The sequence below is a fragment of the Phoenix dactylifera genome, chromosome 1 (assembly GCF_009389715.1).
Source record: "Phoenix dactylifera cultivar Barhee BC4 chromosome 1, palm_55x_up_171113_PBpolish2nd_filt_p, whole genome shotgun sequence".
Lineage (NCBI taxonomy): Eukaryota > Viridiplantae > Streptophyta > Magnoliopsida > Arecales > Arecaceae > Phoenix > Phoenix dactylifera.
In genome coordinates, this window is record NC_052392.1 from 18,024,163 (window position 1) to 18,040,380 (window position 16,218).

General features: G+C 47.4%; 1 protein-coding gene across 1 annotated transcript; it reads right to left on the bottom strand.

Annotated features, from left to right (window-relative positions):
• Positions 1-1,232: 1,232 nt before the first annotated feature.
• Positions 1,233-4,213, bottom strand: LOC103701578 (protein CUP-SHAPED COTYLEDON 2-like). The gene is made up of 3 exons (XM_039128568.1): positions 3,601-4,213; positions 2,583-2,860; positions 1,233-1,922 (listed from the first exon to the last, which is right to left on the bottom strand). Exons 1-3 carry the CDS (start codon positions 3,767-3,769, stop codon positions 1,497-1,499), a joined length of 873 nt encoding a protein of 290 aa, XP_038984496.1. The 5' UTR covers positions 3,770-4,213; the 3' UTR covers positions 1,233-1,496.
• Between the last annotated feature and the right edge of the window lie 12,005 nt (positions 4,214-16,218).

Sequence of the window (16,218 nt, forward strand, 5' to 3'; positions counted from 1 at the left end):
AAATGTCACGGAGCGTTTGGAGCAACTCTCCTACAAGGTACTTCTAGAATAATTAGCCACATAAGCGGCCACCCCTACTACCTGTTTCTTCACCTAAAAAATGTTCAAATTTTTTTGGAAGAAAAAAAGTTTATATGGTTTCTCATCAGCCTTGTTTTAAAACATATATTAGTTTTTTTTATCGGCTTGCTTGCAGCTGTTAGCTCACGTCTTTGTATGCCCGGACTGGTTGGAACTCGCCATAACAAGTTTGTGTCATATGTGAACTTGTTCCGGGATTTGTTGGGACCGCGGTTACCAGGCTTTTTGTCAAATATGAGCCAGTCTCGGCAGGCAAGTTGCCGGGACAAGTCGAAGCTCGTCATTTCTTTTTAACATAAAACATTAGTCTTGGCAATCGCCTTGCTAGAAGTCTGACTATCCTGTGGCACGGTTTGCTAATATTTTATGGGGTTGAGGGGTTGTATTTCTCATTTTAGGATTCATTTTTCTCTGTGGATTTCTTTTTTTCTATTATGGAAAATGAGAAAAATTCTCTGCATTGTTTTTTTTTTTTTGTGAGAACTCGATCTTGTCTTTATATAGCTATCATGACATTGTAAAAGACTAATGCTATTTTAAATTGAACTTAAGCCAATTTATGCAAGAGGACTCGGACAGAGGCAATGGTTTGCCCTTTAGGCCGTAGGTTTGTGCTATGTTTACTTTGGTTTAGCGAGAAAACGTTTGCCTATGAATGATACTGACAATTTTTATGTTTCTACTATTTTCTTGTTCGCTGAATTGTATTTGTTTACAAGTAAATTTTAGTTAATTTGCAATTAGTTTGTAACAGAGGTGTTAACTTCGGATTCCATTCCTATACCATGTTAGGACATCGATTTAGATACTTGGCTACCATGTTAAACTAAGGTGTATTCAGTAGAGGGCGATATTGCCAAACTTGGTGCCAGGCGTTGTTAATTGAGTGAAAATTTGCATCGTTAGATGCAGCATTAGCTAAATCTGCAGCATTTGAGTCAGCACAGGAACGTATGGAAACAATGTAGCAATGTAGCTGCGATGAATTTTTTTTGCATTTGACGGTGCTGGCTGTACCAGTGCTTGAAATCATATTTTTGATCTTCTGTCAGTTGGCTTATGGCCTGATGTCATAGTTTGTGGAATGGTGTTTGATTCTTGACTAATCAAATTATTTAAGCAACAGAGTGTTCTCTGTAATCGACGAAAGCTTAGTAGGAAGATCGAAATCCATCTTATTAAATGCATTGTTTAATCTCCGGTAAACAGAGAAAAAAAGCAATGATAACTCAAAATATTACACCACAATTTTAGGTATCAGATCCCCTGTGCTGCACTTCCAATAAGGAGTTCCAAAATGAACCCAAGTATCATCTTTTCTTCTTTTTAAGTTTAACCCGTATTATCATATCATATCTGAGAACACAACAGGTTTCTTTGCTGAAGGAAAGCTCAACTCTTTTGGCACAAGAAGCTTATATTAGGCTCTCATGAGTCTCTTTTCCACTCAAACAAGGGGGCCAATAGTTCTCAAGCTCCACATTAGAATCCACATGAGGCAGCCATACCTCCATATCAGCACTTGAGAGGATACAGTTGGTCCATGCCTCCATGGCAGCCACCGTGGGATGGAGTAATCCAAGACCTGATGACAGCGTGAAGCTCCCAGCTGAACCAAACTGTGGCTGGCTCGGTGGGCTCAGGCCTAGAATTGCCTTAGATGGCCTTGTCAGCTCTGTATAGCCCTTTCTGCTGCCAGCCACTTGGTACGTCTTGGCCTGCGTCACTGATGGCATGAAGGCAGAACTCTTTTGAAGCTTTTGATGATCAGGCTGAGGCTGGCTGGGGAGGCATCTCTTCTCTCTGCAGCTCTTCTTGAATACTCGGCAGACCACCCACTCCTGTGGAGTTTAAGAAGTCTTGTAGAGAAACATGTGGTCGATGAATAGCCAATATTAATTTTTTTTGTTTGGAATCGAAATTGGAAAGAAAAAATACGGCGTTCCTGCCGGCGCAAAATCTTCCCCAGTGTTTTCATGTCCAGATAGTCGTATCATCAAAGTGGTTGCTGATTTCATTATTTCATTAGTTTGTCAGCCATATGTTTGGATACAGATCACTGTATATAATTGAGTCTAAGTTTAGAGCTTTTGATGGATTCATGGATGTTAATTCATTGATAAATAACTCTGAGGTGAAGTGAAGTCAATACTGATCGAGTTTTGGCATGGTGGAAGCTGACATAAACTAAAGGAAGATTCTTCAGTTCTCTGTCTGAATTATGGCTTTTGCAGGCATAGAAATGCTATCAACAACTCAAAGAGAAGGAGAAAAAGGAAAAAAGCAAGTTCAGGTTCAGGTTCTTATCTATCTTCTGACTTCATCGATGTTTAGCTCCAAAAGACTGCAGAATTTGAAACCTAATAAATCTAAACGTAAGTAAAAAAACGGCCACAATGTGCATTCAATGAGTGGCATACACCTAAGTGTTTGCAAAGCAAACTGATTAGATTAAATTCTTGTTAAAAAAAAGAAGGAAAAAAAAGGGAAAAGACGATTACCTTTTGGGCTTCAAACGTGGTTTTGGTTTTGGACTGTAGACAGTACTCATGCATGACCCAGCTAGTTTTCTCCCCTCTTGGAGCTCTGCCTTTGTAGAAGACCAATGTCTTCTTCATTCCGATTAGCTCTGAAGTATGTCTATTAAAGATCTCCTGGTCTTTCCCTGTAATTTTCCAGTAACCTGCACTTGTTGCACGGTTTGTCCGAAGTCCAGTTGGATACTTGCGGTCCTTTAGGCTGAAGAAGTACCACTCTTTCTCTCCCATCTTTGCTTTCCCTACTCATACAATCATGAGCATTATTATCATCATATGTGTAGCTTGTGGAGAAAACCGAATGTTTGTTGGACTATTTAGCATAAGATTTCCCTAAAGAAATCTATCTTGAAATGTTTGTTTCCTAAAGAGGTCAAGTTTGAAAAAAAAACTAGATCTCATGGGAATTTGGACATCAATCCTCGTATTCTTGCACTAAATTTGACATGAGAGAAATCTCTCTCTCTCTCTCTCTGTGGTTCTGTGCCAATCAACTGTATTAACGGTTGGTGAGGAAAAATCTCTTTGAATCCATCAAAACAAGGCATCATGAGCTTTTCTCTCAAAACAAGACATCAAAACAGCAAGCTTTCAAATTCTTATTTAAACAAAACTTCTATGGGATAGAGCTTTTTTCTCAAAGTTCTATGACATGAATAATCTATGTACAACTCAATTAAGTGTCTGTCATGAAGCTAGTTGATCTCAAATTGAAGCAGAGATAGTAGTGTTACCAAACAAGAAATAAAACAAAACTTACTCTGTTTAGTCCTACACAAAACAAGGCATCCAAAAACCAAGCTTCGAAATTCTTACTCAAACAAACTTCAATGCGATCACGCTCTTTCTCATATTTCAATGACATGAATATTCTATAATACAACTAAATTTAAAGTTCTCATGAAGCTGTTTGATCTCAAATTGAAGCAGAGAGTAGTAATATAAGCTTCAGACTGGAACCATGAATTGATATCTCACATACCTGCAAGATCCCACGGCTCGCACTTATTAAGGTCAACGACTGCAATAGCTCTTGCTGTGAAATTGGATTTGTAGATCTTGTGGGTCAAATAATAACTGACAAGCTCTTCATCAGTGGGATGAAATCTGAAGCCAGGAGGCAAGACCTGCTCCTTATCTTCTTCTTCCATGTCCCTTCTTTCCAATAGACAAAAACAAACAAAAACAAAAAACACTTCACAATTTCTTCTGGCGCAAATATTCTGCCTTAATTTCTAGCTAACTTTATGTAAGGATGTTGATAAACGCAGAGTACTCCTAGCTCTATTCCATGCAACTTTTCCTTCTATTACTCAAAACCATGGAGCCCAAGATGGACATTAACTGCTCACTAGGGTTTATTGTCAATGACCATCTGATCAGATCAGACTCGGAATTATCATTTAAAAAGGAGGCTGAGATATCATCCTAGTTGGCCTAGGCTTTACCTTAGTGGAATCAATTAAAAGAAAGAAAAGAAGAAGAATAGAGGAGTCGCTGAATGCTAAAAACCAGGTATTTTAACACTCTCAAGTTCTGATTTTCTGGTGGAAAGTGGAGCAAGGTTGGCTTCTTTGCATGACAACGGTGGTTTGAGGCTGTGAACCTCTACTTAATTTGCAGCTCTTAGCCACTATATATATATATATATATATATCTACTTATCACTCAAAAGATGATCGCCTCTACAGCTGAAGATGCCCCAGAAAATGAGGATAGCTACTCGCTGTCTCCTCTTGCTATTGATATTTACTTATTTATCCCTGTTTTTTAAATAAATATTGGTACATTGGTGCAGATCTAACTAGTCTGACTGATACTAGTTACTCTGCCTTGCACTTTTGAGGCTCCTGCCCCTCTTTTTTTCTTCAGAAATTAAGTAAATATCCAAGATTGTTGTTGTTTTATTTCTATCTTTTCATACATAACCGAATGGAGAAGTCTTCTAGCTTCATGATTGGAAAGCTGCTTCATTCTCATCACTTTTGGGAATTTTAAACGTTACCTTCAATCTTTATCTCTACTAGAAACTATTATGGAGAGAATCCTGCAGCCTTCTGATCATCCATAGGATATTTTTACTTGCTGCATTCTGATTGCACTCAGATTCTTTTCTTATGAGTCTCTCTTTTGTCTTCAACCCATGAAAAAATGTTTTTCTTTTGGAATCTCGTAGAAGCAGCAGTTTCAGTTTCTCTTATAATCCCGTATATTCCAGCATTATCTACTTCTCTTCTATATTGTAACTTATGCTAAATGTACATTTCTTTCTTCTTTTATTTTGAATAAAACTTTGGCAACTAATAGGGATTACATCCATTAGTCTCCTTTCTCTCTCAAAAAAAAAAAAAAAAAAAAATTGCATCCTAAGAAATTTCTTTTAATGTTACCTTATAAAGTTTTTATGTTATTCTAGATTTATCTATAGGTTAAATGTATTCTCTAATTGATATTTTTTTATGGCTAGATTTTGAAGAGATGACATATAGAAAATATATGTTGAAGAAAAAATAGAGGACCATCCTCTAACACCCCGCCCCATATTTTCTTTTAAGGAACGTAGATAAAACAAAGATGTTTTTTTTTTTTTTTGCATTTAGGTGGATGCCTCACAGTATACGAGTACGAACATATCCAATAAAGTTTGAAAATAAAATATCGCGGAGAGCCCTGAGTTACTGAGTAGCTCTCTACCCTGTGTTTATAGAGTGCTGCCTGAATGACTAACCACGTAAGAAGCCATCCAATCCGCGGCTCCATTAGTCTCCATATAGACATGCTTGGCTAGAAAGGTCTCTCCATCTCTGCCCATGACCCAAATATCTCAGAGTAGGGGATGGTCGTATTCCGACACCCTCGGATCCTTTAGGATTCACCCAATAATAGTAGCCGAGTCTCCCTCCATAATAAAGGAGGTGGTTTTAAAAATCTGGGAAAAAAACTCTTCAACATCAAATTTTTCTCTTAGGGGCACATTAGGAACACAAGCCGCTAATGTCAAGTCAATAGGCGGGGTGCCATGTGGAGGCGCTGGTGGGATCCCTTGGATTCCGACCAAACCCAACGTGCGGTCGGGAAACAAGCCACGTGTGTCAGGGCCCACCGGCCTCCCAACAGACAACCGAATCCCGCCAGTTCCTGTTCGACACGTCAGCTGGGCCCTTCCCTTACTCTCCTTCCGCTATGACCGGGAAACAGTCGGTCCGCTGGACCGGGTAATCGGGCGGTTGGTTCCCCCACAAGCGAACCATCGGGAAAAAATAACTGGATTCGTTGATGTATACACCCCCTTTTTTCAATAATTTCAAGTTCCACTGGTGAAATAATGGTGGTTGAAGTCAGGCAAGTGTTATAAAAAGAAGAGGCCAAATATCGCTTTCCCTTCTCCTCTGGAGCCAGTCTCCTGCCACCCTATCCGTTGTCGTGTCCCCGCTTCTTTTGGGGGTCTTCCCTTGGAAATTTTGGTGCCGCCGCTGCCGCTGCTACGTTATCATGAATAGTATTATTCTCATAGATGTGTAATGCTTGTATAGACTGTGACACTGAACAGTGCATTATCATGGGCAATATTATTATTTAGTTCAGATATTGATGGTTGATGGTTGATGGTTGATGGTTGAGAGGCATCTGTTTTTTATTAAACAAAATGATGTGTTTTATATCTTAGTGACTCAGCATGCAAACTTCTTCAACCATAAATTAGTAGCTATTCATTCCATTAATCTAGGAGGGTTTGGGATGTCCAGATGATCATTTTATGAAGTTACGTTCATTGATTTATCGATGCATCGAGGAGTGTTTTTCTTTCTTTCTTTCTTTTTTAATTGGATTCACATATCATTTTAAGATAGCAAATAGCACAATAAAAAAATCATTCACTTGAATTTGAAATTTGTTTGCTAAAGATGGCTCTCCTGGCCCCTTTTCTCTCCTAGAAATCACATAACAATAAGTTATTTGTGATCATCAACATACTTGATAAATTTTGCATCCATAATTACTTTAATTATAACTTTGCTCGGCTTCTAAAACATGTTTTCTCAAAAAAAAAAAAAAAAGAGAAAAGAAACACCATGGAAAAAGCATGGAAAATAGGAGTACATTATTCTGGGTATTGTTTAGCGAAAATCGATTGACGTAAGTAAAGATATTCATTTTTAGTGTTGCTTTGTTTGTCCTAGTATAAGAGCAAATAATGGAAAAGAAAGAGGAGGGGGGGGGGGGGGGGGGGGGGGGGGTGGTTATTATTATTACTATAACTATTCTTCAAGTTCAAGGCATATGTTTTATATGTTACTAGCACATATAAAATATTGGAATAGTAAGGTTTATTATTATTACTATAACTATTCTTCAAGTTCAAGGCATATGTTTTATATGTTACTAGCACATATAAAATATTGGAATAGTAACTCAGAATTGCTGAAGAAAGTCTCAATTAGCACATATAAATGTGGCTTTAAATTTTAATGTATAAATAATGCTTGAGAATATCCATATGCTCTAGATTCCTAAATTATTGATTGCGCATGTAGTAATTAAAGACCTATTGATCATTGAGTGACAAAATGAGAGAACAAGCAATATCTTTTGGATAAAAATGAAGGACATGTGACTGGAAAAAGTAACAGCTATACAGGTAAAAGGCATAGAAGGAAGAGGATACTTGGGACTAATATTTGCGCATGTATGCTTAAATGTTGGCCATAAAAATGATTTGAAAAGATATCTTGATCTAACAATCTACAATCTAACGGCAAGTTAAAGCTTTATCTAAACTAGCTAGCCTCCTAAATAAAGAAGTGATGTTTGGTTCTTTTGTGAAATTGTGCCTTGGGCTGTTTTAAATATTTCTATAAGCAAGCAAAACGATATGCATAGTTTATAATGTGATCAGAATGTAATTTAGGAGTTGGGTATGCTATTATAATTGAGCATATCATGTATGGTGCAATTAGATGCAATTTGTAGCTCTACAAATTAAAAATAATTATAATAATCAAATCATGAGCCCTTAATAGGTTAAGTATTGAGATCCAACCTAAATAATTTTCAATGTGGTCTGCAGCTTGGCCACTTTACGTCCCAATAGCAAGGCAATGTGACTCCAAAAATTTCAAGACCCCACCCCACCCCAACCCAACCCACCCAACGCACGCATATGAAAAAGTAGGGTATTTTTTTTTCCATTACTTGATTGACCGACCCCCCCCCCCCTCCTCTTTTTTTATTTTTTTTATTTTTTTTTTTTGCTTAAAACGGGTTCTTCAGACAACGCGTGTCCGAATACACCCAAGAACATCAAAATACAAAATCTCGCGTAGTGCCAATGGCAACTCCCGCTCTCCTGCCCACAGGGCGTATCCCGAATGGTGTGCTGCATATGCAGCTACCCAGTCAGCCGCCCCGTTGGCCTCCCTGAATACATGCTTGGCCTCAAAGGCCACAACATCCCTCACCATCATCCTAATATCCCGGATCAGAGGATGGTCAGTGCTCTCCCGCCGAATCCACCCAATGACAGTGGATGAGTCGCCCTCCAAGATGATCGAGCTAGCCCGTAGTACCCGCCGCGCATGGCAAAGGCCGGCCCAGGCAGCTCGCAACTCCGCCGCTGGCACTGATGTGTCGAATAGCCGGCAACCGCCCGCTGCCACTACCCTAGAGTGAGGGTCTTGTATGACGAAGCCGGCACCGCCTCGTGTACCACTGTCTAGTACTGAACCATCAAAATTGACCTTGAGGAAACTCGGGGGTGGGGGCTCCCAGGTGAAGAACACCGTCCGAGGAGCTGCCTGAGTAGAGAAGGAACCCCAGGTGTCCCGAGCTATCAAGGTCGTATCTGAAGGGCTGGTAGGTCTGGACTCTATCGCCAGTACTCGAGCGGACTCCGCAACAAACCTCGGCGACATCCTACGCTCGCCAAAAGTGCGAGCGTTCCTTGCCAGCCAGATCTGGTGGGCGGTGCAAGTCGCTCGGATAGCCTCCTGACATGTCCGGGGACTAGCCAGCCACTGACGTATCATCTGTAGAAACAGTCTCCTCTCCCGCCAAACCTCCTCTGGGATACCCGTCCACTGCCATGTCTGCCTCGCCCAAAAGCATCTAAATAGTACATGATCAACTGACTCATCCGCACCGCAGGCCCCACACTCCGCAGGGATCCCCAGACCACGTCGGCTCAGCACAGCTCTCGTCGGAAGGCGGTCCCACATCACCTTCCATAGAAAAAGTGCTGCTCTCGGATGGAGCCTAGACCTCCAAATCCAGGCACCGTCCCATCCACTCTCATGCTCGCACTGGATCACCCGGGCCAGATCACCCAGCCTCACACTGGCCCTGCATGAAGTGCTCCAAACCCTGACATCTGGGCCCTTGCAACCTGGTACTGGCAGAGAAAGGATCCTCTCGGCTAGATGTGCCCCGAACAACTGATGGAGTCTGTCCACGTCCCACTCTGCCCTCCCTGGTGCTAAGAGGTCGCACACCCGGAGCCCCACTGCTGCCTCGAAATCCACCGTCGTCGGCCAATATCTCAAGGGAATGGTATCTACCCACGGGTCATCAGTCACAACAATGGTCCGGCCATCGCCCATCAGCCACCTGGTATGAGCTAACACGGTCGGCAGGTACCTCCCAATCTCACGCCACATGAAAGAGATGCGGCGACCACGCCGTGCCACCTCGGAGCTCCCTCGGCCATATCTGGCTGCCATCACCCGACTCCAAAGCCCATATGGCTCCAACAAAAAACGAGCTGCATGCCGTGCAATGAGTGTCTCACGCCGCTCCAGAAGGGACTGAACTCCCAGACCACCCTCACTGGTGGGCCGGCATACCCGCTCCCAGGCCACCAAATGTACCCCACGACCCCCACCACGGGACCCCCAGAGGAAGCTCCGGAGAAGACGTTCAATCTTCAACAGAGTCGTCTTAGGGACCACAGTGTTGGCCATGAGATATACCGGCATGGACCCAAGCACCGATCTGACAAGTGTCAGCCTCCCCATCATGGATAGAGATGATGCCCTCCATCCCTCCAGCCTACTCTCGACCCGCTGCACCAACTCCGAGCACTCCGCCACTCGTAGCCTCCGGCCTGTGATGGAAACTCCCAGGTAAACCAGAGTCCCCTCCTGCTCGGGCATCTGCAAGATACTCCTGATCTCCTGTTTGACTCTGCTCTCTGTGCTAGGGCTGAACTGGATGGCAGACTTCGTGAAGTTGATTCTCTGTCCGGATGCCGCACAGTAATCTGCCAACACTCTGCGAAGTACACGTGCCTCCGAAACCCGCGCCCTAGACAAGAGAAGACAATCGTCAGCAAAAAGTAGGTGAGAGACAGGTCTTGCCCCCGGTGCTGGAACATAGGACTCCAGCTCCCGGCTTGCACACGCCCTCTGGAGGGCACGGGACAATATATCAGAACAAATGATGAATAAGTAAGGGGATAAGGGACATCCCTGCCGCAGCCCCATAGTAAACTCAAAAAACACCGAAGGTGTGCCGTTGACCAAAATAGAAAACTTTGGCCCCTGGACACACCCTAGGATCCATCCAATCCATCGCCTGTGGAAGCCATAAGCCTCCAGTGCCCTCCGGAGAAAGCTCCATCTGATCCTGTCATAAGCCCTCTCCATATCCAGCTTGACAGCCATCAAACTGCCACGCTTTGATGCTCGCTGGAGATCCCACATCATCTCCTGAGCTAGCATGACATTGTGGGAAATGTTCCTTCCCGCAATGAATGCCCCCTGCTCTTGGCTGATGATGTCCGGCAGTAGGGGCTTTATCCTGCCCACCATGATCCTCGCCACAACCTTGTACAAGGTTGTGCACAGACTGATGGGTCTAAAGTGACCCGGCTCTACTGCCTCTTGGCGCTTCGGGATGAGCGTAATGAAAGTAGCCTTCCAATCCTCAGGCATGGCTGCCTGAGTGAAGAAACACTGAACAGCCTCGATCACAGCTCTCCGAATGATACCCCAATATCTACGGAAGAAGAAAGGGGGGAAACCATCTGGTCCTGGAGCTTTGTCCGCTGCCAGCGCCCAGACTGCCTCCTGCACCTCCTCCGCCAACACCGGCCGAACCAGGGTCGTATTCTCATCATCAGCAATACCTACATCAACCCGCGGAAAGTGGTCATCAGCACCAGGGCCTTCATCCTCAGTCCATCTGGCGCGGAAAAAGTCGAGTAGAACCTGTCCAACGGCAGGCTCACCCTCCACTCGGCGGCCAGACCCATCACGCAGTGAGTGGATCATACTCCGCTGACGCCGAATAACAGTCGTCCGATGAAAGAACCTGGTGTTGCGATCACCCTCGTTAACTCATTGGACCCGAGATTTCTGTCGCCAGAAAATCTCATGCTGCCGTAGCAGTGAGTGGTGCGTCGCAAGAAGCCCCCAAAGATGAGACATGTCCTCCTCCGGGAGTGCACCCCGTAGGTCTTCTCTCTTCTGTAGTGTCGTAATCTCCTCCTCCACCCCCTCCAATCTCCGAAAAATATCGCCCACTACCTCGCGATTCCAACGGCGGAGCCGCCGTTTGGTCAACTCGAGTTTGCGTGAGACTCGCCGCATCGCGTCCCCCTGCACCGGAACACGCCACGCATCGCGAACGATGTCCCAGGACTGGGGGTACGAAAGCCAAATCTTCTCGAAGCGAAAAGGACTATGGTGACCCGATACCGATGAGGTCGAAATCAACAAGGGGCAATGATCTGATGCAATCCGGGGTAAGTGGCTAACTCGGCAGGTGGGGAAGCGAAGGATCCAGTCTGGGGAAGCAAAGGCCCTATCTAGCCGCTCCCACACCCTAGCACCGCCAGGTTGATTGTTGCACCAGGTGAACCGTGGCCCCGAAAAGCCTAAGTCCACCAAGCCATTTAGCTGTACAAAGTCGCGAAACTCCCTTCTATCAATCCTATCAGTGAAAGACGCACCTCCCCTCTTTTCATCCGCACTTTGGATACAATTAAAATCACCAACTGCCACCGTTGGGATACCTTGGGCAAGCAAGTTGGTAATCTCATGCCAAAGGGTTCTCCTGACCCTGTAATCCGTGCTCGCATACACACCGCACAGCACCCAAGGGTCCGCCTCAGGTTCCGATACTACCATCACTACCTGTTGAGAACAGTTGTGGAAGACATCAATCCTCGCCACCCCCCGCCTCCACAGGATCAAAAGGCCACCAGACAGCCCCTGGGACTCGACTGCATAGGTCTCCCAGTCCCTCCCCAGGCGTCGCCTCAGTCAACCAAGCCCATCACCAGACAAACGTGTCTCGTAGAGAAAACAAATCTCAGGACAGTGGAGCTGTACTAGCCGTTTAAAGGAGGACATGAAGGCCGGCTTGGCCGCCCCCTACAATTCCAGGCTAGAATCCTCATGGATCAACAACTGCTCGGTCGGCCTCAAGTACATCCCCCCTGGGCCTCGGGAGCTAGCTCAGGCTGGCGGCCTAAATCCCCCAGCTGCTCGACCTCACCAGATACCTCGCACATGACTGCCGCCCTGATGAGTCGCACGACAGCTGGGTGGTCCCCCTCTGCCGTAGCTAAACCCGTGGAGCAGTCACCACTGGCATCTGCATCCGGGAGACCCTCATGTGGCGCCTCTCCGAGCGGCACCCCTGTCGCCTCATCACGTGGCATTAGGGGCTCTACCAGACCTGCCTCCAGTGGCATCCCTGGGCTAGCCACGTGCTGCTCGCCCAAAGCTTGGGTCAGAGTACCAAACCGGTAGACACCATCAGGCCCTCTCCCAGAGCCCTCAAGTGAATCCCAAGGGTCCCGCCCAGGAGGGGTCTGACCAACAAGCAGGTGGGTCCCCTGCACTGGGACAGGTCCTCGACCTGGAGACCTATACTGGAAAGGGCCAGCTGGCTCCCCGAGATCTAAGGCCGGATCATCCTGGACCTGCAAATCCTGAGAGTCCTGCGCAGCCCCAATCCCCAAATACTCAGCTGACTGGGCTTGTAGGCCCCCCGCTGATGGTCCACTAGGATCCCCCCCTAATTGAGCTAGCGGGCCCCGTCCCTGCAGCAAGGGCCGTTGCCCAGGCCGGCCAATCCCGCGTAGCCCACGGAGAGCCCGCGAGAGAGTGGTATGGCCAGTCGCCGTCCGTGCACCTAGCTGGGCCCGCACAACCCCCGCCCGTCGCGAAGCCCGCGGACGCGGCCTGCTACCCGCGCGCGACCCGCCAACGGCGCGGGGCGCGCCATCGGCGCGGGGCGCGCCATCGGCGCGGGACGCGCCGTGGGCCCCGCGCCGGGCTCTGAAGGCCCGGGCTCGGCGGCCCAGCCTAATCGACTGGGCCTGCTTGCCTGGGCCCCTTGGCGGACCAGGGCCCGCCGGGGCCCTGGCCCGCTTGGCGCAGCCCCGACTCGGCTCGCTGGGCCGAGAGACGATCAGGGCCGAGTCAGCCACTCGGTCGACCTCGTCGAGGTCATCGACCGAGTCGACCCAAAGCGGGATCGAGGGATCCCGGTGCGAGCTCTCCCCTCCACCCGCCGGCGATCGTCGCCTGGCGACTTTCGTCGGCTTTTGCCAGCCTTCGGTGTCCACAGGGGACACCGGTAGGACAACTGGCGATGGTGGTCGAGCGGCGGGCGACTCAGGCTGCGGGTCAGGCACAGACATCTCCGGTCTAGCTACCGGAGAGGGCGGCCGGGACGGGCCCGATCCAGGCACTGGCGGAGTCTCCTTCGGCCGTGGTGGTCGTGACTCCCGCGGCGGAGGCCTCCGCCGCGTCGCCACCATCCAGGGGCCAAACACCAGCCCTGGGTTCTCCTCCCCTACACCGGGGGGCGCCGAAACCGACCCGCCACCAGGGTCCACCGCCACTGGTGGCGGATCCTCCACCCACCCAGGAGCCATCGGGAACCGGCAGGCCGCCTCCAGATGGCCCATTCGCCCGCACCGGGGGCAGAGGAGAGGTATATTTTCGAAGACGAAGGGCTGCCACCGCACCTTCGTCTTCCCCTGGATCCGGATTCCAGGTTTGAGGGGCTCGGATGCATCGACTGCAACCTTCACCCGGGCGAACGCCATCGCCCGTCGCTGCTCGGTGACAGCGTCCACGGCGATCGGTCGGTCAGCCCTACTTGCTATATCTAGGATGGTCGCCGGTGTCCAATATTCCGGTGGCAAGCGGGGAAGACGAAGCCACACCTCCACCGGCGACACCGTCTCCTCCCCTGGCTCAAAATCAGGGACCCAGGGAGTCATAGCAAGGAGCTGCCCCCCCACTACCCAGGGTCCCAGATTAAGGGCACGCTCTCGGTCCGCCGATGATCGGAATCGTAGAGCCAGGTAGCCGTCCGCAAGAGGGACGGCCACCACATCCTGGAGCTTGGCTCGGGTAGCCACATCCTTGGCTACCCACTCGGCCGGAACTCGGCGTCCCAGGCTGCGTACCACGACAGCCCTCCCATCCCACTCCACGCGAGCCGCCGCAATGGGTTCCTCCCGGAGCGTCACGACCTCCGGGAAGCGGCGGCTCAGCCGCTCAATCTCCGCGGCCATGGGCCACTGAGTCACCCACGGCCCCGGCCTCGACCAGGCACCGGAGTGCTCCCCACGACCGCCATCGGATACTCCACCGAATGTTTTGGGCTTACCTGAGCCTCTCGCCATGCCTCCCGCTTCCGTCCCCGCCGGCGCCTTCCCCTTCCCCTTCCGATCCATGACGGGCGTCCGAAATCCACCTGCGAGAAAGAAAGGGAGTTATCTGGAAAAGAAGCACAGAGGCGAGAGCCGGGATCCGCCTGCGAGGAGGGCCGAGGGCGAAGGCCCGCTGGACCCGCCTGCAAGGATGAATGAGGACGATAGCCTCCCCCCCCCCCCTCCGGGTTGTCAGACTGGACCGGTGACGACCGCCGGAGGAAAACGCCGGCGTAACTAGCCGTTAAGCACCTCTGAGGTATGGCGTAACTAGCCGTTAACTTCCCCAGAGTTTCTCTATTCTCAGTGAATGGTTCTCAATGCCGAGAACTGAGACTATCCCCCTCCTCTTTTTTGAATTTGAGAAAAAGTAGGGTACTTGATTGATAGAAAAGGCACTTTCTTTCCAGCCATTGCTATGGCCGAAAAGATTTTAGCCTGCAATTGACATGGGCCTCTGATTGTGTTTCTAATAATTTAACTGATTTACCCAGAAAAAGAGAGAGGTAAAAACAGGGAGAGGGAGAGAGAGCATGCAGGCATGTGTTTTTCATCATACAATCAATACATAAATAGCCATGATTGCATGAAGGAATCTCTCTTGAGACCAATATCAAACAAAAGACTGTTTGGGATTTAATTGATTTGCTTCCAATGCGAACGTAACTAAACTATGTTCGCGAAACAAATACTAAATCCAAAACCACTCAATCTCGAGCACCATAATCCAGCCATTTCGCATCGATGATCATCATGCATTCCTTAGCACAAGCCCCCGTCATTGAACAAAAACCCTAATTTTCGAGGCCGGATGGTCAATCCTAACTCTGTCGAGGCTTGGTCTACAGTCTAGAGCTTGCGCTCGGAGTGCAAGCCTAGATTCAATCTCAGGCTTGACCTAGAAAGAGCTGATTACCCTAAAACCTCGGATATGAAATGATGAATATGGACACGGCAAAGTTGATCAATGATTGGCATCCATCAAACGATTCCGTTACTAAGGAGAGAAAATGGTCATCATCATTTAGTCGGGCATGTGACGCTTGTGAACCAGGGCCACCCATTCCGTGAGTGCTAGTTAAGCCCCATTGTATCAACAGAGAAACAACCACAAATATAACCGAAAACACGTACTTCTGCATGAGAATTCCTATACAGTATCATAGACCGTACATAATGTACTCTTGTAATAGGCCTCTTAGTGAATAAAAAGCCTATGGGAAGGAACCCTATCAAGATCGTCGTGCATGCAAAGACACCAGTCTCCTCCCCTCGTCTCGTCTGTTCTTCTCTCACATCTTTCTCCCATCTTCTCTCTAGAACTCGACTGGAGCACCAAAATACTACCATCTACAATACAAACTCTCCGTATGCTGATATATGCCCAACCGTCTGTTGATGCATCTATTATTTTGTTAAGACACGCCTTATGGTGTATTGATGAATATCACAAACTAAGGTAGTCATTTTTTTTGTTTTTGTGTGTGTGTGTGTGTGTGTGTGTGTGTGTACTTTCTTTTTTTTGTTTCAGTTAATTCTAGTGATCCTTCTAGGCATCCTTCAATTGTTTTACTCAAGAAGCAAAAGAAAAACAAAACAAAGGAGGAGGAAAGGGAAAAGTCCAACAATGCTGAACAAACCTAAACAACACAATGATCTTATCCAACGAGCCACATATTAGTTCAAAATTCAAAACTCAAATGAATCTAGTTGTATTCTACCCATCTACCCTCTTTGCAGTATTCTTTGCTAGCTGCACCAACTTTACATTATTTTTCATACCATCCTTCAGTTGTTCCATCTCCCCAACACTCATTATTATCTCCACCACCATTCCCTGCCACCATCACCTTACCTTTGCTACCACTTCTCAGTTTTTTCCTTCAACGTAACTAGAGGGAGATATCTGCACTGAAGAGAGAGAAAGAG